At 43.5% G+C, this 25,958-nt stretch overlaps 1 protein-coding gene across 3 annotated transcripts in view; it reads right to left on the reverse strand.

Annotated features, from left to right (window-relative positions):
• ZFP64 (ZFP64 zinc finger protein) overlaps window positions 1–25,958 on the reverse strand; it is a 72,009-nt gene that overhangs the window by 21,698 nt on the left and 24,353 nt on the right. The window contains exon 6 of one of the 3 annotated variants that reach the window (XM_061127527.1): window positions 14,053–22,603. The exons of 1 other annotated variant lie outside the window; for it this stretch is intronic. In XM_061127527.1, coding sequence (XP_060983510.1) covers window positions 21,354–22,603 — 1,250 coding nt within the window. In that variant the 3' untranslated portion in view covers window positions 14,053–21,353. Of the gene's footprint in view, window positions 1–14,052; window positions 22,604–25,958 lie in introns of those variants that run through there. One more of the 3 variants, XM_061127526.1, reaches the window with a different exon arrangement.

A 25,958-nucleotide genomic window follows, 5' to 3' on the forward strand; every position in this document is an offset into this window, starting at 1 on the left:
AAGGGAATGTAGTGACTTCCCTGGCGGTTCACTGGTGCTGCCTTCCAATGCAGGGGTGCCTGTCTCTGATCCCTGGTCAGGGAGCTAAGATTCCTACATGCCTTGGGGCCAAAAAATCAAAGTGTAAAACAGAAACAATGTAACAAACTCAACAAAGACTTTAAAAAATGCTCCACATCAACAAGTACTAAAAAGAAAAAATAAAAGGGAATGTCATCTCCCAGGAATTACTCCCTCATTTATTATATTGCTAAGGTCATCCAAACTGTTACTGTTGTCCAACCATTTTGACTGATGTGTAATATTCCAGTCTGATTGTCTGCTTTCCTGTTGATGGGCACTTGGGTTGTTTACCAGTCTTTGCCTTCTGACTAATGTGGCTATGATCTTTCTGAAAAGTGTCAGTTTCTTAAATGAATGCATACATTGGTTGGACTGTAAGAGACTAAGAAATGATGAAACAGTGGAGGCATCAGCCTCACTTTCCCAGCAAAGTAGGACCGTGGAGCCACCTTCTTTCCCACACTCCATATTATCAGATGTCTTAATTTTTGCCAATCAAATTGATGGCAAAGATATTTCACTATGGTTTTGACTTGCATTATCCTTGCATATATTTCTACAAAAAACAAAGTGAAAAATTAGCAATGTTTTCTACAAGTATCATGACAGCAACAGATTAAAATTTGTTTCCTTTTTTGAAGGCATTGTTTTAGTATTTTGTGATACATCCATTCATAGTTATGATCCTAAATAAAGCTCTGTACCATGTTTGGTTTTAGTGGCTTAATTTCAGGGTCATCACTGAAAAACTGAAGAGGAGAAAACCTCACAGAATATATAGAAAAAAGCAAAGTACCATTAGGTATGCTTAAGTTTCAGTTCTTCCTTTTTAATCCCATTCACCAGTTAATACAAATTGACTCTTCATTTTCTTTGAAATCCAGCTCGTAAATTTTCAACTTCCCTGATAATCAACCTGGGGCTTCTACAAACTAAACTAAAGATGATGCACCACTATATGTGTAACAAGTGGATTTCAAACCCACTGAAGCTTTTTAGGTGGAAGATATTTAAAAAGATTAGGAAATTCTGTTGCCAAGTTTAAACATGCAGATAGAGGTTTTTTTATAGGTGACAACTTTTCTTTATTTTCAGCAACAAAATCACCTAACAAAGGAATCCTGGCCAAACACTGCATTTCAAATATTCACACCATATCATGTTCCTCTTGGAAACTAGTTACTTTCTTTTTTAGAACTTCTTTTTTTTTCTTTGGTCTTGTCTCTGGGCATGTAGGATCTTAGTTACCCTCAGTTCAGTTCAGTTGCTTAGTCTTGTCTGACTCTTTGCGACCCCATGGACTGTAGCACGCCAGGCCTTCCTGTCCATCACCAACTCCCGGAGTCCACCCAAACTCAGGTCCATCGAGTTGGTGATGCCATCCAACCATCTCATCCTCTGTCGTCCCTTTCTCCTCCTGTCTTCAGTCTTTCCCAGCATCAGAATCTTTTCCAAGGAGTCAGTTCTTTGCATCAGTTGGCCAAAGTATTGGATTTTCAGCTTCACCATCAGTCCTTCCAATGAACACTCAGGACTGATTTCCTTTAGGATGGACTGGTTGGATCTCCTTGCTGTCCAAGGGACTCTCAAGAGTCTTCTCCTGCGAAGTAATTAGCCTCCAACTAATTAAAAAAAAAAAAAAAAAAAAAGTCTTCTCCATCACCACAGTTCAAAAGCATCAATTCTTCAGCGCTCAGCTTTCTTTATAGTCCAACTCTCATATCCATACATGACCACTGGAAAAACCATAGCCTTGACTAGACGGACCTTTGTTGACAAAGTAATGTCTCTGCTTTTTAATATGCTGTCTAGGTTGGTCATAACTTTTCTTCCAAGGAGCAAGTGTGTTTTAATTTCATGGCAGCAGTTACCATCTGCAGTATTTTTGAAGCCCTCAAAAATAAAGTCTCTCACTGTTTCCACTGTTTCCCCATCTATTTGCCATGAAGTGATGGGACTGGATGCCATGATCTTAGTTTTCTGAATGTTGAGCTTTAAGCCAACTTTTTCACTCTCCTCTTTCACTTTCATCAAGAGGCTCTTTAGATCTTCTTCATTTTCTGCCATAAGGGTGGTGTCATCTTTGTATTTGAGGTTATTGATATTTCTCCCAGCAATCTTAATTCCAGCTTGTGCTTCATCCAGCCCAGCATTTCTCATGATGTATTCTGCATATAAGTTAAATAAGCAGGGTAACAATATACAGCCTTGATGTACTCCTTTCCCAGTTTGGAACCAGTCTGTTGTTCCATGTCTGGTTCTAACTGTTGCTTCTTGACCTGCATACAGATTTCTCAGGAGGCAGGTCAGGTGGTCTGGTATTCCCATCTCTTGAAGAATTTTCCACAGTTTGTTGTGATCCACACAAAGGCTTTGGCGTCATCAATAAAGCAGAAGTAGATTTTTTTTTTGAACTCCCTTGTTTTTTCAATGATCTAATGAATGTTGGCAATTTGATCTCTGGTTCCTCTGCCTTTTCTAAATCCAGCTTGAACATCTGGAAGTTCCCCTCTCAGGGTTCAAACCTGTGCTGCCTGCACTGGGGGCGTGGAGTTTTATCCGCTGGACTGCTAGGGAAGTCCCTAGTTACTTCCTCATTCTTTATATATTACTTTTGTCTTGATTTTTTTAAAAATAGTTGTTAGGTAGTTCCGTTTCTTCACAGAGAAAGTTAGTTTTTAAGGCTTGTCACTTTGTAAAAGAACAATGGAGTATATCTGTAATTTTGATAATTTAAGCATTTTGCCAAGAGATAATGCATACTGCTGAATTATACAGGAGAGTCCTCCTGGTCACTCAGCATCCCCTTACAAAGCATTGCAAAGGTTCCAGAGTGGGTATCCTGTCATTACCAAGCACGCGTACTCGGGCCAGCTGGGGTGGGAATCCCGGCTCTGAGACCACGTGACCTTGAGAAAGCGGCCCTGTGCCCCAGTTTTCCCATCAATAAAATGGGGATGCTAATACACCCAGGGTGGCGGCGAGGGTGAATGATTGTAAAGCACAGGGAACAGTGTCTGCTACAGAGGCAGGCCTGTGAATGTTAACGGTTATTATGACAGTGGGGTAAGAGTTACAGTTATCTATAATAGTAGCTAACGCTCATCTAAGCTGGTGGTTCCCGGAATTCCCTGGAAGTTCAGTGATTAGGACTCTGAGCTTTCACTGTTGAGGACCCGGTTTGATCCTTGGTTGGAGAACTAAGATCCCACAAGCTTCGTGGTATGACCAACCAAAAAAAGAAAAACAAAAACAGAACTGGTGGTTCCAGTGAACTCGAGACAGATATTCATTTTATGTGGGAATAAACAGGAAGCAAACAAGCTGTGCTGACATTATCAACCCTTCTGAGTTGCACATTCTCATGCCTTCATGCCAGTTTCTCTCTCTAGTAAATAAGTACTAGTACTCAATTAGCCAAGTAATTTCTTTTTTAAGAGAAATAAATAAAAACACAATTCTCTCTCTGACTGTTCCCAGAGGAGAAAAACATAGCTCATAAGAATTTGAAAAGAAGGTCCAAGCTCACTTATGATGAAAGAAATACAAGTTAAAAATACACTGAGGTACTATTTTATACCCTGTCTGAACAGACAAGACAAATTCACGCACGCCCCATGTCAGTGGAGAGGGGTGTATGCTGCGGTCCACCTCCCCTCTCCCAGTGCACTTCTCACTGTGTGTGGGCATCACGCGGGACCCTGTTAAGAAGCAGATTCTGACTCCAGGGCTTCTCAAACTTTAACGTGCAGAAGACTGACCTGGGGATCATGCTAAGTGCAGATTCTGGGCAACGAATGTGTAAGAGGCATTCAGCATCACTAATTATACGGGTGGTGGTGGTTTAGTTGCTAAGTTGTGTCCGACTCTTCGAGACCCCGTGGACTATAACTTGCCAGGCTTCTCTGTCTATGGGATTTCCCAGGTGAGCGTACTGGACTAGGTTGCCATTTCCTTGTCCAGGGGATCTTCCTGACCCAGGGAATCTTCCTGAGATCCAGATCAAACCTGGGTCTCCTGCACTGCAGGCAGATTCTTTACCAACTAAGCCACCAGGGAAGCCCAATTATTGGAATGAATATTAACCATAAAGTCTTTGTTTTTTTACCTATCAGCTCAATAAAAATTGAGAATGCTGGTAACATCTACTTTTAGTAAGAGCGCAAGGAGATTAGTCCTCTAATGCATTGCTAGTGGGAGTGTGAATATTTATAGTTCCTTTGGAGGGCAATTCGGTGATGAGTCTTTAGATACGCCCTGCCAATTCTGTCAGTTCTGCTTTTCATCGATTCTTCAGAGAAATGGTTGCAGGTCCAAGGATGTTTGTTGCAATACCACGTCAGAGCAAAATCCTTAAGAAGCAACCTGAATGCCCAACAGGAGAGGAATGGTTAGAATCAGTTGTGGTTTAGCCACATCAGGCAGCAAATAGAAGTACTCAGGCAGATTTATGGTTATAGGCATGGCTAGAGCTCTAGATAGACTGCACTGAGGAGGAAAAACAAGTCCTACAAAGACATGAAAGTGAAAGTGAAAGTCACTCAGTCGTGTCTGACTCTTTGCGACCCCATGGACTTCTCCAGGCCAGAATACTGCAGTGGGTAGCCTTTCCCTTCTCCAGGGGATCTTCCCAACCCAGGGCTTGAACCCAGGTCTCCCGCATTGCAGGCAGATTCTTTACCAGCTGAGCCGCCAGGGAGGCCCACATAGACATGAACACATATTCAATTCCACATGTTTCCAGGGGTAAGAAATGAATGTCCGGGGGAGAAATGTCTCGGCAGAATGCACACTGGCTATGGGTTCCCACAGGCGGCTCGGGTGAAGAATCCACCTGCTGCTGTGGAGACGCAGGTTTGATGCCTGGGTCGGGAAGACCCCCTGGAGGCGGGCATGGCAGCCCACTCCAGTGTTCTTGTCTGGGAAATCCCATGGACAGAGGGGCCTGATGGGCTGCAGTCCATGGGGTCGCAAAGAGTCAGACATGACTGAGAGACAGCACACATGCATACTGGCCGTGAGTTAAGGAAGATGTGGGCAGGGAGTAGTTCGGGAGGGGATGGATTGGAGAGCCTGAAATATCCACAGATGTGCCTAAGAGAACATTATACTCAGTAATATATATATATATATTTTTTTAAATAGGGAGCAGGTTCACATACTACTTTATGGTTAAAAGTTAATAATTAAAATTACTACATTATGGTTATATCATACAATGGGATAAATTCTTTGTGGCCATAAAAATAATTTCTCTGAGCACAGATGGAATATTCTTCAAGACGCATGCACACACGCAATAGTATCATCATAAAATTTAACACATGTACATATATGCACATTCTCACATAAACTTGTGAATGCAGAGGAGACCAGCTTGCGGGTAACATGAGTTCTCTCTGGGGACACAACAGCAGTATTTGTGACGCAGTTGTCCGAGTGACGGACATCTTGGCTACATGCCTTTTCACATTCTTTTAAGTCTGAAAATTTTAAATTTGGCACACGTACAAGAATGTACAAAACATTAACGTGCAACTTAAGGAATAACCATCGACATAGGGAGATAGGGAAGATTCTCAGCACTGAAGGAGCCCTTCACAGGTTTTATCAGCTTCTCCTTCCTTCAGCCACCTGCTTCCACAATCTCTAATTGTGTGTGTTATTTAAACGTCATTTCATCGCCTAAATATGTTGCCTAGTGTTGCCACTCGTGGGATGGTATGACTTAACTTTCCCTCCCTTGCCCCTTTAAGCCTGTGAGGTTGAACACGTCATTGCAGGCAGCTGTGGTTCATCCACGGTCGCCCCGTGAATATATTCACACTTCATCTACACCTTCACGACGGGTGGTCTCCAATTTGTAATCACGAGCAATGTGGCTACGAACGTTCTGGCACAGGTTTCCTGATTCATATGTATAAGTGTCTCTAAGCCCAGAATCTGCATTTTACTAATAACAAGATCCCCTGGTGAGTCTCATGCATGGTAAGTTTGAGAAATGTAGTGTAGTAGGAATGCCTGGGTCAGAACATATGCTTATGTTAAAATTTCCTAGGAAATGCCAAACTCTACTTCCATGTGGCCATACTAATTTACATCCCTATCAGCATATGAGGGATATGTAGCACATACAGCTGAGCCACTGGGCTTCCCTGGAGGCTCAGCTGGTAAAGAATCCGCCTGCAATGCAGGAGACCTGGGTTTGATCCCTGGGTTGGGAAGGTCCCCTGGAGCAGGGAAAGGCTACCCACTCCAGGATTCTGGCCTGGAGAATTCAATGGACTGTACAGTCCATGGGGTCGCAAAGAGTCCAGACACGACTGAGCAACTTCACTTCACTTTCTCAGAATATATAACTTTTTAAATTAAAATGAAAAAAAAAAAAAAAGAAGAAGCTCATTAAATAGTCACTAGTGCTAAGTTGCTTCAGTTGTGTCTGACTCCCAGCTCTTTGCGACACTATGGACCATCGGCTGCCAGGCTCCTCTGTCCATGGGATTCTCCAGGCAAGAGCACTGGAGTGGGTTGCCATTTCCTCCTCCAGGGGATCCTCCCAACCCAGGGATGGAGCCCACCTCTCTGGCATCTCCTGCATCAGCAGGTGAGGTCTTTACCTCTAGCGCCACCTGGGCAGCCCACAGCCACTAGGACACAGTCTTAGCTGAAAGTGGAAATAACCATGATACAGATCCTCAGTTCTTCTCCCCTTTCCTTTCTCCTCCGACACTCCAGCCCCTCCCCTGCACGGATCAGAATTCTAAATGACGAGAATGAAGTATTGGCGGAGGATACTGTGTAGGCAACAATGTGGATCAGGACCTGTATGGTGGAAACAGCCTTCGATTCCCAGGCTGGCCCGCACAGGTATGGAAGTTCCTGAATGGTAAAGGAATGTTTTCCCGGAATAAGCATTCTAAACCTCAGGATGTGGGGCTGGGGGTGGCGGGCCTGGACTGCTCCATTATCTTACCTACTCTTGAGAAAAATGCGTTTCCATTTCCTTTTTGGTGACATTGAAATCACCCAGCCCACTGTCATTTTCAGGTTCTGTTGGTGTCCATGCATTATGTCACAGCTGCACTCATCTCACACACTAGCAAAGTAATGCTCAAAATTCTCCAAGCCAGGCTTCAACAGTACATGAACCATGAACTTCCAGATGTTCAAGCGGGTTTTAGAAAAGGCAGAGGAATCAGAGCTCAAATTGCCAACATCCATTGGATCATCGAGAAAGCAAGAGAATTCCAGAAAAACATCTTCTGCTTTATTGAATATGCCAAAGCCTTTGACTGTGTGCATCACAACAAACTGTGGAAAATTCTTAAAGAGATGGGAATACTAGACCACCTGACCTGCCTCCTGAGAAATCTGTATGCAGGTCAGGAAGCGGCAGTTAGAACAGGACATGGAACAACAGACTGGTTCCAAATAGGAAAAGGAGTACATTAAGGCTGTATATTGTCACCCTGCTTATTTAACTTATATGCAGAGTACATCATGAGAAATGCCGGGCTGGATGAAGCACAAGCTGGAATCAAGATTGTCGGAAGAAATATCAGTAACCTCAGATATGCAGATGACACCACCCTTATAGCAGAAAGTAAAGAAGAACTAAAGAGCCTCTCAATGAAAGTGAAAGAAGAGAGTGAAAAAGTTGGCTTAAAACTCAGTATTCAGAAGACTAAGATCATGGCATCTGGTCCCATCACTTCATGGCAAATAGATGGGGAAACAGTGGAAACAGTGACTGACTTTATTTTCTTGGGCTCCAAAATCACTGCAGATGGTGACTGCAGCCATGAAATTAAAAGACGCTTGCTCCTTGGAAGAAAAGCTATGACCAACCTAGACAGCATATTGGAAAGCAGAGACATTACTTTGCCAACAAAGGTCCATCTAGTCAAAGCTTTGGTTTTTCCAGTGGTCATGTATGGATGTGAGAGTTGGACCATAAAGAAAGCTGAGCACTGAAGAATTGATGCTTTTGAACTGTGGTGTTGGAGAAGACTCTTGAGAGTCCCTTGGACTGCAAGGAGATCCAACCAGTCCATCCTAAAGGAAATCAGTCCTGAATATTCACTGGAAGGACTGATGGTGAAGCTGAAACTCTAATACTTTGGCCACCTGATGCGAAGAACTGACTTATTTGAAAAGACCCTGATGCTGGGAAAGATTGAAGGCGGTAGGTGAAGGGGACGACAGAGGATAGGATGGTTGGATGGTGTCACCGACTCAATGGACATGAGTTTGGGTAAATTCTGAGAGTTGGTGATGGACAGGGAGGCCTGGTGGGCTACAGTACATGGGGTCTCAAAGAGTCAGACATGACTGAGCTACTGAAATGAGCTGATATTATGGCACACAGTCTCCCTGACTCTGACATATTCTACTAGCACTTGTTCCAGAACCATTCATTTGTTTAACAAAAATTAATTGGGTTCCATGTGAGTGTGAGGTGCTATATCGATCTCTAGGAATGTTACAGTAAGCCTTTAAGGAAGTCACAGAGTAGTCAAGAGGAAAAATAAGTAAACAGTTCCATACAGTATGATAAAGACTCACACAGTGGTCAGGCAAAGCTTCATGCAAGAGGCAGACTCGTAACCCCAGAAGCGCAGGAAGAGTCGGTCTTAGGCAGACAGAGAAATGAGGCAAAGAGGGAACAGATGTGGCACTCTGGAGAAACCGCAGTCTGGCTGGAGGCGGGCGGATCGCTGGGGACAGGAGGCGGGTAGGGAGGAGACGCGAAGGCTTTGATGGCAAGAGGGTGCAGGGAAGCCAGCTCCTGCTGCTCCTTCCCCTCTCTCCCTATTAAACCTGGACATTTCCAGAGCAGGTCCGAGGCCTGGTCTGGGAAGGCTAACTAACCTGCCCTCAGCTGGGAGGCATCAGTGGTGATGGCAGTGATGGCTGCGATGCTGTCAGTGAAGAGTGATCAGAGGCTCGCCGTGTGAGCCTCCGTGAACACATCTCACACGCATTGTCTCACCGAGTCCAGCTCTTCAGAGATGTGTGATTTTGAACAAGTCTCTTAACCTCCTCAGGCCTCAGTTTCCTCATCTGTAAAATGAGGATGATAATTCTACCTAACTCAAATGGTTTTTCTGAGTATTAAAAGGGAAATATATGTAAAGGGGCTGACAGTAAAGAATCAAGTATATTAGTTATTCTTATTATTATCAGCAGCAGCCATCTACCTACTACCCTTACACTATAATAACTTTAAAGACTACTTTAAAATGCAATAAATACTTTCAATAAAATGTTTTAAATAAAATAAAATAAAATACTTTAAAATACAAATTTCTATAATTATTGATTTTATTGAGTATCTACAAAGTGCCTGATTGGCTTGTCTTGGGTCATATACCCATCCTTTAGCCCAGGGGTTGGCAAGCTATGGCCTATGGACCAAATCTGGCCCATTTGCGTGTTTCTGTAAATCAGGTTTTATTGGAACATGGCTCCACTCATTTCCATATTTATCTATGGCTGATTCCTGAGCAGTTCAAAGGGTAAAGAATTCTCCTGCAATGTGGGAGACATGGGTTCGATCCCTCTGTTGGGAAGATCCCCTGAAGAGGGCATGGCAACCGACTCCAGTATTCTTGCCTGGAGAATCCCTTGGACACAGGAGCCTGGCAGGGCCGCAGAGAGTCAGACATGACTGAGCGACTTTCCCTTCACACGGCTGCTCTTGCGCTAGAACTACAGAACTGAGGAGCTGCCATAGAGATGATAAATATTTACTGTCAATTATTTCTGTTGAAACCAGCAACTCTTTCCATTGCCTTATAGGATAATCTCACTAACCTTTGCTTTTGGACTGATACCTTTGACCGAGGTCACAGGGTGCTGTGATTGGCCAGGCATGGGACACATGCCCTCCCCTCAAGAAGGCCGGCCCTCACACACTGGAACCCATTAAGCTCTCAGAAGGAAGGAGAATTCCCCTGCTGGTGGTAAGGGCATCTTTTTGTTTAAAGGAAACAAGGTTTGCACTTAGACCAAAAACATCTGAACTGGCTTTTTAGCTGAGTGCAAGGGCTGAGTCTAAGCAATGACTTCTACATTGATACAGCCCCCAATTCTGCCCAGAGGGAGTCCTCAGTAAAGACCAGTGACCGCAGATCCCACCAGAGCTCCTCTCTCTGGGAGTTCATCAATTAGAGTTCGTTGATTACGAGCAACAGAAACTGCTGGCCAGCTGCACCAGATCAGGAACGGACTGGTGGCAAGTGAGGGAGCTGAGAGCACGGCTTGGGTGACAGGTGGGCGGGAGACGGGCCACACTCGGGGTGCCGCAGGGGCGCCTGTGGCGCTGAAGCTGGGGACTCCCCAGCGGGGCCCGCTGCGCCCAGAAACCGCCGCTGCTGCCGTCACACACTGTCGCAACCTCGGCAGAAGCGCTGCTCTTGTGAGTGAGCTCTGAGACCTCCTCTGGTTCGTGCTGGCCTTCCCGGGCGGTGTGAGTGGGAAAGAACCCGCCTGCCAGTGCAGGAGACGTAAGAGACGTGGGTTCAGTCCCTGGGTTGGCGAGATCCCCTGGAGAAGGGAAAGGCTGCCCACCCCAGCATCCTGCCCTGGAGAACTCCATGGACTGTATAGTCCCTGGGGCCACAAAGAGCTGGACACTACGGAGCAACTTTCACATGTGTTAGGTACCTAACATGTATCACCCTTTTTGTTTTTCTTTTTAAATTGAAGCATGGTTGCTTTACAATGTTATGTGAGTTTCAGGTATACAGTATAGGGATCCAGTATTCTTGTAGATTATATTCCATTATAGGTTATTATAAGCAAATGGATATGGCTATACTGTTTATCCTTGTTGCTTATCTGTTTTACACGTAGTATGTGTATCTGTTAATCCCACACTCCTAATTTGTCCCCTCTCCCTTTCTTCTCCCCTTTGCTAATTTTCTGTATCTTAACATGCATTATTTTATTTAACATGTACTATTTTATTTAATTCTTCTTTATAGTACTCTAAGGCTGGCACGGTTATTCTCTCACATTATAACGAAGACCAAACAGAGGTTCAGAGAGGTTAGGTCACTTGTCTGGGTCATTTCCATTCTCTGGGATAATACGGAGCTGGGATTCTACCCCACATTCATCTGACTGCAGAGGCTTCCTTCCTAACCGCTGCCATCCCTGCTCCACTTCTCCACGGGCCTGCGTACAACCCAGGCTCGCGAGGGCTTTGGGTGACAGCCACGTGTCCTTCACAGGCCCAGCCCTAACAAACTGCGTCACAGAACCCTTTGTTCTTTTTACCCTAGACACCCTGGTGGGTCAGCTGGTAAAGAATCCGCCTGCAATGCAGGAGACCTGGGTTTCATCCCTGGGTTGGGAAGATCTCCTGCAGGAGAAAATGGCACCCCACTCCAGTATTCTTGCCTGGAGAATTCCATGGACAGAGGAGCCCGGCGGGCCACAGTCCACGGGGTCACAGAGGGTCAGACATGACTGGAGTGACTTAGCACGCACGCATGCTGTCTACACTGGACTAGGTGGAAAGAAGCTCTGTAAAGATGACTGACTGCCAACTTACTAACTTGCAAGAACTTTTAATACTGAAAAAATTCCAAGTTCTCATGGATCCTTCAACATACAAATCTTTCAAATTAACCTGAACTCTGCTGATCTTTCTGAAGACACATAGTAACTTAGAGTCAGGTAGAAACAAATGGAATCCTCTTTAAGAAAAGGTGTAAACTCTCTCAAAAGCTGAAGCATCTCCAGAACTTTGTTACTCTCACGTATCTTCTGGAACGCGCTGAGTCTCAGAGCCAGCAGGGAAAACGCTGCCTCTAACCAAAGATGCCCACAGGGAGACTAACAGGCCTTGGGCAGACCGAGTGGGGAGGCCTCTGGGCAGTTTTCTTTCTGTTTCTGAAAAAAGGGAACTGGCCAAAAATTTAAAAAAAAAAAAAAAAAAAAAGCAAAAGGAAGGAAAAGGAGGTAAGATGTGAAGAGACCTGCTGGATTTGCATTCAAAGTTTCTAAGGACAAATATTTTTTTCATCATACTTGTGTTGAAAGTGATTTTAAAGTGGTTTTATAGGGGAAACATTGTTTTACTTATTCAGGTAAATGCTAAATATGGGATACGGCAATTCAGCAGAAAATCATAAATTGAGGATGTTCACTAATAGTCTCCTGTGTTGGCTTTTGCTGTGTAACAACCTCAAAATCTCAGTGGCTCTTGACAACAAATCTTTATGTTCTTTTTCATGGATCTGGGAGTCACTGTGGCTCTGTTGGGTTGGGTTCAGGCCAACTCCATGTGTCTGCTCATTTTTCCTTGGGTCTTTATCTACACAGGGCATGTGCTTCTCATGACAGGTCATCTGAGAGCGAGAGGATGAGCCAAATTACACAGGCCCAGCTAAAACCCCTCTTCCCTTTGGCTTCATTGGCCACAGCAAACCACAAAGCTTCGCCCAGAGTCAACAGGGCCCGGAAGCCACTCTACCCACCATGATACTGATGCGCAAGGCTGGGTAAGGATGATTCAGTCCCAGGGAGGGGGTGCCGGGTTGGAAACAGAAATCTAATCCACTATGCCTACTAACATTGGAAATAGGAATGCAATCACACAGGGAAGAATTAACAGAGAAAGATGATACATTTATAGTAATAATACATTTATCTCTAAAGCATTAGGTCAAAACTCAAACTCCATCAACTCTGTGGCGTGTGACTTGTTATTTTTCTTGGAAAACTGACTTGTGGGGTATGAAACTCTGACCTTTGCCTTATGTTGTGTTGCTGCCTTCTATTGTTAGGGCAAAGCATTAGGCATTATTTTACGGCTTCTGGGCTCGGCCTTCCATTGGAATGGGTGCTAAGGGCATATTGGAAGCTACTTACACTTGCTCGCCCGTCCTAATTATCAGAGTGCCGCCTCACTCTCTGTCCCAGACTGGATGATGGACTACACGGTCTCTTTATATACACGATATACATGTGGTATTGCTTCTCTAGAAATAAACACCTCTCCCAGGAGCTAACATTCCCCAAGGAGCCCCATTTACTTATTTATTTTTTTGGCCTTTTCCTTTTGGAAGAATGCTAACAGGCTTATATTTTACTGTCTTAGATCAAACACAGAATAATATGAAACACAAAACAAATATTTCGGTGTGTATGAGAAGCTCAGGGCAAAGAGTCTACCTTTGAATTCCCCAAGCTATAGCTATAAACCAACACGCAACAGAACACATCTGTCACTCACATCTGGGGGTGGGTGTGGCAGGCACGCCAGCAACGGCTCCCCAGTCCCACTTGATATTCCAGGGGGTGCAGGGGGGGTGGGAGCAGAGAAGAATCCCGGATTTACCAAACTGGATGAGGGCCGTGACGACAGAAAACAAGCCGGTTAGGATGGGGCAGGTGATTTGAATGTTGGCTGATGGCTGCAGCATTACAAGGGAATTTGCTTTGTGACCTTGGGTGGGTTTCTTACCCTTCCTGAGCCTTTGATTCTTTAGTATTTCCCATGTTGTCTGGACCAGAAAAATAGTCAGCGGTGCAATTTCTAAAACACAGGTTCTCAGGCCCCCTCACAGGGGCACTGTATCGGTATTCCCAAAGCTGGGCTGTGGCTGCGGGCCTTTGTCACAAAGGCCTGAATCTTACACCAGGCAAGTTGGGAAACATCTTTTTCTGCACAAGGTGGGTAATAATTGTGCCTCCCTCGTGGGCTGTTAGGAGGAGGAGATAACTACGTACAGCATTTAGCACTGTGTTGGACAGAGGAGCCTGGCGGGCTACGGTTCATGGGGTTGCAAAGAGTCGGACACGACTGAAGTGACTTAGCATGGATGCATGCATGGCATATCCTGAGTCAATAAATGTTAGCTTTTTATCACTGAAAATCATTATTGCTCTTTATTTAATAAAAGTCTGTTATGCACCTACTCTGTGCAGTTGTACTAGGGCAAGGGCTGGCAAACTGTGGCCCAACACACCTGTGTTTGTGCGGTCTGCGAGCCAGGAATGGTTTTCACATTTTTTAAAAAATGGTTGGAGAAAAAGAATAGTTTGTGGCGCTTGAAAACTACATGAAATTCAGCTGTCAATGTCCATAAATAAAGTTTTATTGGAACACAACTATACCCTCTCCTTCACTATTGTCTCTGGCTTACAGAAGTTTGCTAAACCCTGCTCCATAGCAAGGGCCTTTAACTGGGGTTCTTGTGTTTGGGGAATATAGAAAGATTTCTCAAGAGGTTTACGGACATGATTGAGGAAACCAGTTCTCAGATCCTCCACTTTTATGTGTACTTTCCCCAAAAACTGATCATCTAAGAAAACACCCAGGAGGTGACTTATGGTGCTGAGGTTGAGAAAGTAAGTGCTCCATGACTGGGAAGGAAATCTCAGGTGGTTTTCAGTTCTTTGCTTTTAACAAAATTGACCCAATTAATTATGATTGATCATTGTATGATCTGGCATTTAACTCAGAAGGAATTCAAATAATTGAGAAGCACTGCTGAAACAATACACTTTCTATGTCCACATCCTTACTTATGTGACTGAGACTTCTCAGGGTTTATATCAATAAAAAAGAAAACTGAGAATATAACTGCAAATGATCTGTCCCTCATTCTAACATCTGATACAAACTTTTAAGTACTGTTCATCACAGATATATAAGCTGATTAAAAACTAGTCCTATCTCTCAGTAAATTTTTAAAATTTTAATTATCAAAACATGTTTACAACATAACAATAAAAAGTTGTTTCTAATGATAATTTGATGTAAAGAAGTATTTAAAGCTTGGAGCCCTATGGTCAAAGGGAATAAAAAAATGTGTTTCAATTTATAGAACTATAATTTTGTTGCTGAGTAGTAGGATGAAATGATCAAGTTTCGGATCTGCAAGTTTCAGAGACCGGTTCTTTCGATCTGATTGGCTGAGATGAGAGACTTCCCAACTTTTTCTCCCTGGCAACACTGCCATTCTATCTGTTTTGCCAGTCACTGGATCAGATCAGTATCAAACTTTTCTTCTCCATGAGAACAGATTTTAAAGATGACTTAAAAGAACCCTCTGTCCAAAGGTATTATTCCTCTGCCAGGACAAAAGAACCTATGTGACCTTTCTGAGGAATATACTCAAGAGATTAATGGAATAAGGATAAAAATCAGAGTAAAGATATGAAATACAGGAAAAAGAGTATAAGACACTAAGATGAATAATGAATGTTGTGACTTTGATTATATCTCAGTGGATGATGGCAATTTGGGAATTATAACATAAGAGACATTCTGTAGGGTAAAATTTAACAAAAGTCTGGAAGTAAATGATCTAGAAGCTATCTCAGCAAAACTCAGGATTTGGGGAGGGGGTTGTAGAAAGAGATGTGGTCCCACAGCCTCCTCTTAGGAGGACGTAATGAAAGGCTGGCGCCTGGTTAACATTTCTATTTGATATAACAGTAGAGGAAGCAATTTAAGAACAATCACTAAAGTTTAGAAAGTAACTATTAGCAGAATGGAGACATATTTAAGAACCATTGAGAACAAAGTGAAAAGCTGGAAAGGGAAAAGAAGAAAATCACAAAGTTTAATAAGTTGTAAATATTAAATAAGACAGAAATGAGTAATACTAAGTATATGTTACTATGATAAATGCAAAACAGTTTGAATTCTCCAACCAAAGACAAAGAGATGCTATTAAAGAAATATATTAAACCACAGAGTGGGCAAAGATAAACTAAGAAAATATAATAAAATATAAAATAAGTCTTAGAATATTGTCACAAAATAAAGTATAATTTAAGGCCAAAAGCTTTTAAATGGAAAGATCAGGCATAAAGGATAAATTGTGACATTGACAAAGAACACATCACAGCCACAAAATTATATGCATCAAACAACGTGTGACAAAATATAATAAAATGAAACAGTAATACAAGAAAAGCTTGATAAAAAACACAATGATAGTGAAAGGTTTAAAATACTTATTTCAAAATTTACCAAATAGACAAAAACTAAGAGGGATTCAGAAAATCTGAATAACAAAATCAACATGCTTAATTCATAGATCTCCATCATACATTTACAAAAATTGGTCATTGCATGGCCATAAAGAAAACTAATAAATTACCAAAAGCACATATTTTACAGGTCATATTCTCAGATCAAAACATTAATATCAAAAACCAAAATGTAGTTTCACAAATTGTACTTACTTAAAAAAATAAGAAATAAACCTCTTGGATTTTATCCCTCTGAGCCACCAAACCAACCAACCAATCCTAAAACTGGAATAACAAAGAATCTAGAAATTTTTGAAAAGACACTTCATATAAAAATCTGTAGAGATATGGATGTCAAGAAAATTTCTGAAAGACTTGGAAACAGGCAAAAAAGATTACTGGCTGGTCTGTGAGATCCCAGCCCTGGGTCCCCTAATTCTACAGGGGTCAATGCCTGTCAGTGTTTTTGAGATATTTTACAACTTTGTGAGTTATAGAAACATACGATAATGCAAAAAACATGTAAGAATGCACACAGATTTTGTGGGTGGAATGCAACTGAGGGTTGCCCTGTAGACACTAACCAATTTTGCATCTGTCTGTGAACTCACTTCAGTATTCCTGACTGCCTGTTTAAGTGTTCATTCATTGAATTCTCCTTGTAACCTGTTGTAACATCTTACTGATTCCTTCATTACTTACTGAATTAAATGAAATTGCTAATGCCTGTTCATTTTATATTTGTATGACAGTCATGATTTTGAAACTTCGAAAAAAATGATCTTTTTTTTGAAGAAAAAAAAGAAAAGATCTTTAAGTCATACTGGAAAATACATAGGTTTAAATGCTTTTACCATTAAAGGCTGAAAATAAGTGAACTTAATACAGGAAACTAGACTAATAAAAAAACTGAAAGAAAAACAGGGGAACGAATTAATAAAGACAACACTGAAATGAAGATAAATGCTGAAGTGAATAAAATGGAGGAGAAGCAGAGAAAGAATAAATAAAAGCAAAAGCGTTACTTTTACATAAACAACAAGACAAACTCTTGGCAGACTACCTAAGGAGAAAATTGAAAATACCAAAAAACAAAGCAAAACAAAACCCAAAAAACCCAAACCCAACAACGACAACAAAACCAAACCAAAAGTCAAACAAAAAACCCCCAAAACCTTTCACAAAACCCCAAACAAACAAAAAAAGGTAATCAGAAAGCTGTTAGACCAAAAAAATACTGAAGATTCGAAATAATTTTAAGAGACTAAGTGGAATTACATACTACAGATTTGAAAATTTAGAGTGAAATGAATGGTTTTTTTTTTTCCTTTTGCCAAGTCTGTAGTACCAAAATATATCAGGTTGAGATATAAAATCCAAATAGACCATTAATTACAGAAAAAAATTGGCAAGTTTCATAGGAATGTACAATGAAGAAGGTATCCATGTGACAAACATGGGGTTCATGTCCCATGTGCCCAACAACCCACGGAGAAAAATGAGAGTATGAGTTTAAAGTTCATAGATAAGAAAAGTGCAAATAATCAGAAGTCTACGCAGAGGCGTCAGGGAGATGCAGATCAAAGCAGGAGCTCAGGGAATGCAGAGTCCGGATTACCATTTTCACACATCAGATTGACTAGACCTCAAAAGATCAGTAACACCCGAGATTGGCGATAGCTGGGGCTCATGCCCCAGTGAGACCATCATTTTGAAAAAGTCATCTGAGTCTACACAAGTGCAAACTGCAGAAACTCACTGAAACTCACTTTGAGAAATCTAACCTACAGAAAGCAAATAAAGCACAAATGAATACGAGGAACTATGTAAGACATTTACTGTGGCAGTTTGTAATGGCAAACAAACGCCCAAACCACCAAAATATCCACGAATATGGAGGTGGGTGCTTCTAACACGGTAATTCATACTCTACCTTTTGCTTAAAAAAAGTTAGGCGTTGCTGTACTGACACATAGTACTGTGTGTGGAGCAATAAGAGCAAGGCAGAGAGAAATGGACGTAGTGTGATACTACAAAAACAAGGAAAAACCTCTACTGGTGGCCCAGACGGTAAAGAATCTGGAGTTCTGGGTTCGATCCCTGGGTGGGGAAGATCCCCCGGAGAAGGGAATGGCTACCCCCTTCAGTATTCTTGCCTGGAGAATTCCATGGACAGAGGAGCCCAGTGGGCTACAGTCCATGGGCTCGCAAAGGGTCGGATACGACTGAACGACTAACACTTTCATTTTTCACATCAGAGAGAAATGTATATAGTGCAAGACTACAAAAATAAGGACAAACCTTTTCTAGGTTATCTTTTGAGTTGGTATGAACACAGAGACCTTACTTAGCTTGGGTGGGGTAAGAATAGGCTGGAGATTATTGTCTTGGTTTTTGTCCAGCTCTATATATAGTTTATCAGGAAGAACAAGTTTTCCTGTTGTAGTTTGTTAAAAAAAAAATCCAAATATGCATGTGTGTGTATATGCTTGTAGGTGTATGTGCTTTACATGTATAAATGGAGAGCTGCAGCTCTCTGGAGATGTAATGGTATAAAGACAAATATAGTATATAAAAAGAAAACAGTGTGCTCAATTCAACCCCAGCTCTGTAACTGGGGTAGAAAACATACGCAAGCACAGAGAATAATGATTAGAAGAAGGTACATCAAGATGGTCACAATTTTTACATCTGGGTAGTAAAACTATCAGTGTCTTTGAATTTTTCTTAATATATATGCAGATGGCCCCAAATTTATACGATGGCTCAACTTACAATTTTTTAACTTTTCGATGGTACAAAAGCAATACGCATTCAATGGAACTGTACTTTGAATTTCGATCTTTTCCTGGGCTAGCACTCTGCAGTCTGATTGTCTCTCCCGAGGCTGGGCAGCGGCAGTGATTCCGCCGTGGGAGCCCAAAGATGAACCAGTGATACACCTACAGCCATTCCCAGCCATTCCGTACCCCTACAATCCATGACCGCCACTTTCTGCAGTCAATACATTACATGAGATATTCCATATCCTGCCACAAAATGGGCTTTGTTGGGCTTTGTACTAGCCCAGCGGTCGGCTAAACTAAATGGTCTGAGCATGTTTAAGGTGGGTGAAGCTAAGCTATGTTTAGTAGTAGATTAGCTGCATTAAATGCATTTTTGACTTAACGATATTTTCGACTTAGTAATATTTTCAACCTAATGATGGCTTTATCAGGACATAACCCATTCGTATGTTGGAGGAAGAGTTGTAACATGGTTCCCATATTTTCTATCTTGACTACATAACATTCATAAGCAGGAAACTATCATTTAAAAGTTGAAGCAAGGGGCACACTGGGAAAAAAGAAACATATAGAACATAGGTTCATGACAGTTTCCCAGCTAGAATTTAGTGGCTGAATATTTTCTCAAAGAGCGGCAAGCAATAATCCTAAAGTGATAAAATAACTAAAATACTAACAGAGTAAACTGCAAGTTTTTTGATTTCTTACCAAACCACAGTTAATGATGCATTATTACCATAGCTGATAAATAAATACCATATTACCATAGCTGAAAATAAATTCTGGCAAAGAAGATATGTGAATTATCAAAACGGTGTTCAAATGGAAGGGACCAAAAACAGAAGACAAAACGCAGCTTGAACTCTGTGTCTATGGAAAGCTGGCTTTCTGTTTCTAACAGGCAACTCTCAAGGTTTCCGGCATCTCCATTTTGCATCGTTTCTCGGTTTGCTATTACAAAAAAGGGGGGATAGTATCTTTATGTAAAAGTGAGTTGATATGCATGAGAATTTTAATAAGTTCATGTGTTACGGACATTAAAGTGTTGATGACTCTGGTAAAAATGTATCTAAAGTGTTCTCTCATTTTAAACATGCTTCTCTCACAAGTGTAACCTCCCCTCCTGACCAATCTTTGCTGATGCTCTGTGAGAGCATGTTTCATTCATTTAGAGTGTGTTAAGAGCCCATCCTGAGCTGAAGATAATGCTAGAAGCTGGAAATCAGAGACGAAGACCCTAATTCAGGTCTTTGAAAGTGAAAAGTGTTATTTGCTCAGTTGTGTCCCACTCTTTGCGATCCCATCAACTATGTAGCCCTCGAGGCTCCTTTGTCTATGAAATTCTCCAAGCAAGAATACTGGCGTGGGTAGCCACTCCCTTCTCCAGGAGATCTTCCCCATCCAGGGATGGAACCTGGGTCTCCTGCATTGCAGGTGGATTCTTTACCATCTGAGCCCCAGGGAAGCCTCAGGTCTTTGAAGTACGGGAAACTTGAGACTACTCTCTGGCGCCACCTACTGATCACACGGCATTTCAATTCAAAACAGTAAAATGTGAATTTTCTTCTCTGTACAGCCCACATTTTGGAAAAACATAGATGCTTTTCCAGTCTCGCTTGTCTGATCCCTGGGACTGCATGTATATTAATATCTAACACAACGGTATCCTAGAAAATTGTCCTAAAGGCTAACAGGAACTTGCATTATATTAGCATCTAAACAGAAATGTCAGGTTCGTCACTGAAGTTTTAAAACAAAAACGATAGTTGGGTCACTTTAGGCACCACACATATTTGACTGTGAAGAAGGTAAGACGTTTACATACTATTTATGAGAGAGGACTAAGAACCTTTGCTTGTTCAAGTTCTCTTTAATTATATAACTCAGCCCCCAATAACCCAAATCATAGGGTGACTCTAAAGAATCATTAACATTTGTTATGTTTGAATCATGTATCAACTTATTAGGAAACCATTCCTTCCCCCGCCCCCTCATTTGCACTAAACTGTTTTTAGTCGCATATCCATGTAACATTATGTAGAAAATGGTCCTTCGTGCCAATAGATTTGTATCCATGTATTAAAACACTATTACCCCAAACACTGGGGGGATTTCAGAACGGAAGCTCACAACAGGCCGAGAAGTACCATCTACTACACAAATTTAATGAGATGGAAAAATCCTTTATTAGAGTTGGGAAATCAAGTTGGAAGTAAACAAATGTATTCACTACTCATTTCATTCCAAACCCTAAATGGCATCATGTTGGTAGCATTGAAGACTCTACAGCAGTTACAACACGGTGATTCAGAGGTCTCAAAATCATCACAGCGTACAAAAATTACAGTGAGCAGTATAAAATTGCAATTTATTATGGGGGCGAGGCGTTTTTCACAGCAGCCCTTGAAAACAGTAAGGAAACAGTAATTCTCTTACAGAATTCTCTTTCTGACGTCCTTTTTGGGTGTCACTCCTTTCCCCCCCCTTTCTCTTGTTTTATAAGCACTAGTCCGGGATGGAATCCGCGGGACAGAGCAGCGCTGGGTGGGCCCCTCCTTGGATGATGGAGTAAGTCTGCTTGGGGAGCTCTTGCTGGGACGTGGAGAATATGGGCGGCGCCGTGGTGGCCACTGCGATGCTCTGGCCTCCGTCGCTGACCACCGTCACTTCAGCGGTCCCCTCCTGGATCAGGGCGTTCAGGCCTTCGAAGTCAGTGCACGTGATGCCCGAGCTGGTGATGAAAGTCTGGTTGCCAGAGCCCTCCTGGGGGCCGCCCGGGGCGGTGGGGATGAGGGTCTGGTCGTGGGTGGTCAGCAGGACAGCCGGCTGGGGCAGCGCCGCGGCCTCGCCGGGGCAGCCCGGGGGCGCAGGGGGCGCGATCAGGTTGACCTGGCGAAGGACCTGCAGCCGGCTGTTGCCCCGCAGCTCCTCGGGGTTCGGCGCCACCAAGGCGGGCTGCACGATGTTCACGGCGGCCGCAGCCGCCTGGACGATGGCGCTGGCCTGGGGCACTTGGTGGCCCACGATGATTTTGACCCTGCCCTCGCTGAACTGGGGCGCCGGGGTGGGCGGCAGGGGCAGGTGCCCCACGGCCAGGGGCGCGGCGGGCGGCTTGCCGGCGTCCACCTGCAGCTGCAGGACCGTCACGTCGGCGCCCTTGCCGTCGCCATACTCACTGTGCTGCCGCCTGTGGCTGCGGAGCGAGTCCTCGCGCATGAACGAGGCGTCGCAGCGGTCGCAGTGGAAGGTCTTCTTGGCGTCCAGCCTGGCCGCCTGGCGGCCGCCCGGCCGGCCCGCGTCTCTCCTCTCCGCCGCCTCGCTCTTGAGCGCGTCGCCGTGGAACTTCTTCACGTGCTTGGCCAGGTTGCTGGGCTGCTTGGTGTCGAAGCTGCAGTGGCCGCACTTGAAGGGCCGCTCGGGGCAGTGCACGCGGCTGTGGACGCGCAGGGCGGCCTTGCTGGAGCAGGAGTAGCTGCACTCGGGGCACTTCTCGGGGTGCTCGGCCTGGTGCAGCCGGCTGTGCTTGCGGAGCGCGGCCTTGCTGTCCCCCAGGAAGTCGCAGTGCGGACACTTGAAGCTGTTCCCGCTGTGCTTGATGCGGATGTGCGACTTCAGGTTCCCCTTCATGGTGCAGCGGACGCTGCAGAATTCGCACTTGAAAGGCTTCTCCCCCGAGTGCACGCGCATGTGCCTTTTCAAGTCCGAGCTGATTTTGAACTTGGCGCTACAGAGCCAGCACTGGAAGGGGGCGTCCCCTGTCAACACAAGGTGAGGTTCGATAAGAACAGGCAGGCAACAATCACAGCGGATCCCCCCGAAGCACACACCAGAAACCCGCTTAAACCGAGGCGGGCGCGTGGAGACCTTCTAACTGCAGCTCCTAGCAGCCCCTGGGAGGAAAAAAAACAGGGGGGGTCCCGGGCGTCTCTCCTTTCCCCAAACTTTCCCACCACCACCATCATCATACCCGGAAGGAAAATGGAGACTGAAAATCAAGCTGCTTAATCGTCCCCCGTAAAATAAGATTTGTGAATACGCTCACTGTATCCTTTAAAACAATCAGGCTAGCTCTTCCTACCATTAATGTGCTCGTTCTGCCAGGGAACCGTTCACAGTTGTATAATTTTGCATAATCCGTTGATTTTGATTGAGTTATGTGTTGTAACAGATTCAAGGGTACATTTTCAAATCAGTCAGCTCCGTGCTCACTCATCAGAATATCCTTTTTACAGTGATTGAGATGCCCCGCTTATACTTCATGTAGATGTTTATCATTAAAGATGTGTTTATTGCGTGCAACTTAATTTATCCACATCGCCAGCTGTGCTCTTTACTCTTGGAGTTACAAAATCCAGCTGCTTGATTTTTTTTTTTTTTAAGATTCATGTGCGGTGAAAGATGAACAGGAAAAGCGAAATTGCAAACATCTGAAAGGACACGGATATCCCAAGTTTATTTCCTCAGTGAATGCCAAGTCCCAATCGTCTGATAATTGAAGCAAATTGGTGAGCCCACCCATTGCAATGCTGTCTGAGCAAGAGAAACAGCAGCTAAGAGTCTTCGGCGGCTTCTGGGAAGGCAGGTGCCCTGCTGAGCACTCCACAAGAATGGTCTCATTTGAAGATCCCGACATTCCTATGAGGTGGGTACCGATGTCAACATTATTCTCAGCACTATTTATGAATGAGAAGACTGAGGCCTAGAGGGACTACATCACTTGTTCAGTCACTGGGTAGTGCATGGCAGAGCTCAGATTCCAACCCAGGCTGATTCCAAAGCTGGTATTTTTAGATGCTGGGTCATTATCTGTACATATGACCAAAGCTTTCTTACTGTAAACCTAAAAGAGTGGGACTGTGTTCCGGCTTTTTGGTACAAGACTTATAACATCATTGTGAGATGTTCAATAAAAGCAATTAACGATGGCAGGGAGCAGATTAAACAAGCTTTGAGAAAATGAAGATGCTCCAAACCAAACAACGCTTTGCATGACTAAAATGCCACTAAGGTCATTCACACAAAACTCTCTAACGAGGAATGGTAAGCTACACAGACTATGGGCCAAATCCGGCCCACAGTTTGTTTCTGTAAATAAAGTTTTATTGTAACACAGTCGTGTCCATCTGATAATGTGTCGCTGATGACTGCTTTCATGCTGCAACAGCAGAGGTGAGTATCTGTGACAGACACTGTAAGGTCCGCAAAGCCTCCAGTGTTAACTATCTGGCTCTTTATGGAGAAAGTTCGCTGGGCTTCCCTGAGATGCTGGTTCGATCCCTGGTCTGGGAGCTCTCACACGCCTTGGAACAACTAGGCCTGTGAGCCGCGACTGCCGAGCCTGTGCCCCGGAGCCGGGGAGCCGCGACTGCTCAGCCCTCACGCTGCAATGCTGAGCCCTTGCGCCCGAGAGCCCGTTCCCCACACTGGGAGCCGCCCCCACGATGGAGCCAGGGCACCCTGACCGTGGGGCGGCCCCCACTGACTGCACCGGGGGGAAGGCCACGTGCAGCAACAGAGACCAGCACGGCCATGAATACACGGAGAAAACTATTCAAACAGAAAAAGCCTGCTGACTTCTGCCTGAGAATGCTGCTCGTAACCTTTTTTATGCCACGGGGTCCCCCTTTGGCAGTGAAGTCCGTGGATCCTTTCTCAGGAGAATGTTTAAATGCACAAGGTAAACTAAAATAAAAATCAATGGGAAGACAAGAGAAACTGATTGTACCCGGAGTTATTAAAAATTGAAGGAAAAAATCTTGTGATTTGGCAATGTGTGTGCTTCATTAGTGCATGAAGTGACAAGCTCTAGTGGCGGGTCTAGTGACTACAGTAATTTCTAAATAGAGAAGAAAGTAAACTATATTTTGATCTATCAAAAACACTCGCTATCAAAAGATCTGTGACTTCTATGGATGACAAGGTTTCATACATACCGTAATCAGATCGAATGCCAATTTTCATAACTGAAGGACACATCACATTCCAGTAAGATCAGTGAGAATGAAGATGTAATTTTCCCCCTCATCCAAGTTCATGGACCTCCTAAAGTCTACCTATGGATCTCTTGGTGGAGGTGTCTGTGAATTCAGAGGAAGAACTGCTGCTCCAGAATGTTGTACTAGGTATTCCAATTACATCACTGCTCAAATTAGTGACCATCTGTTTGCCTTTTTTTTTTTAAAAGCAACCAGCAAAGGTCAAACCTGGAAAAACCAGGTAACCAAATCTCACAGCTGAGTTGCAGAGCTTAAACACTTTCTGACATGAAAGCAGAGGGTTTAAATCTCTTCATTATCATCGTCTTTTTCCTTTTTAAAAAAATTTTTATATTTTCTTCTTTTTCCTTTTAAAGTGAAAGTGAAAGTTGCTCAGTCATGTCCGACTCTTTGCAACCCCGTGGACTGAAGCCTGCCAGGATCCTCTGTTCATGGAATTCTCCAGGCAAGAATACTGGAGTGGGTAGCTATACCCTCCTCCAGGGGATCTTCCTGACCCAGGGATAGAATCTGGTCTCCTGCATTGCAGGCGGATTCTTTACCATCTGAGCCACCAGGGACGCCCAAGAATACTGGAGTGGGTAGCCTATCCCTTCTGCAGGGGATCTTCCTGACCCAGGAATTGAATCGGGGTCTCCTGAATTACAGGCGGATTCTTTACGAGCTGAGCTACCAGGGAAGTCCTTTTCCTCTTAACCATAAATTAATTTCTTAAATGAGGCAGCAATGTTAGTACCAGCCCCATAGGACCAAAAATTCTCCAAAGCTAATGACTACGTTCGTTCCTGCCCACTACCTGGTCCCCACACTATCTGGTACCTGGTGGGACTCAATGAATGTTGCTCAATGAATAAGCAACTGCCATATTTAAGCTGACAGGGCTTTCTTGAGTTTAGGTTGCTACTAAGACAAGGTAGTTGATCAAAGAGATAAAAAGGTAAAAACAAACTCCTATTAATTTTATAATTTATAAAAATTTACAAGTGCCACAGATTTATAAAAGGGATGAATGTTCCATGGAGACACTGCATAGATGGCATACATTTAAATTTTTAGAAAATATACCTTTTCTAGACCAACTTAAATATGCTGCTATAAATGTAAGTTTTCCCTC

The sequence above is a fragment of the Dama dama genome, chromosome 23 (genome assembly GCF_033118175.1).
Source record: "Dama dama isolate Ldn47 chromosome 23, ASM3311817v1, whole genome shotgun sequence".
Classification (NCBI taxonomy): domain Eukaryota; kingdom Metazoa; phylum Chordata; class Mammalia; order Artiodactyla; family Cervidae; genus Dama; species Dama dama.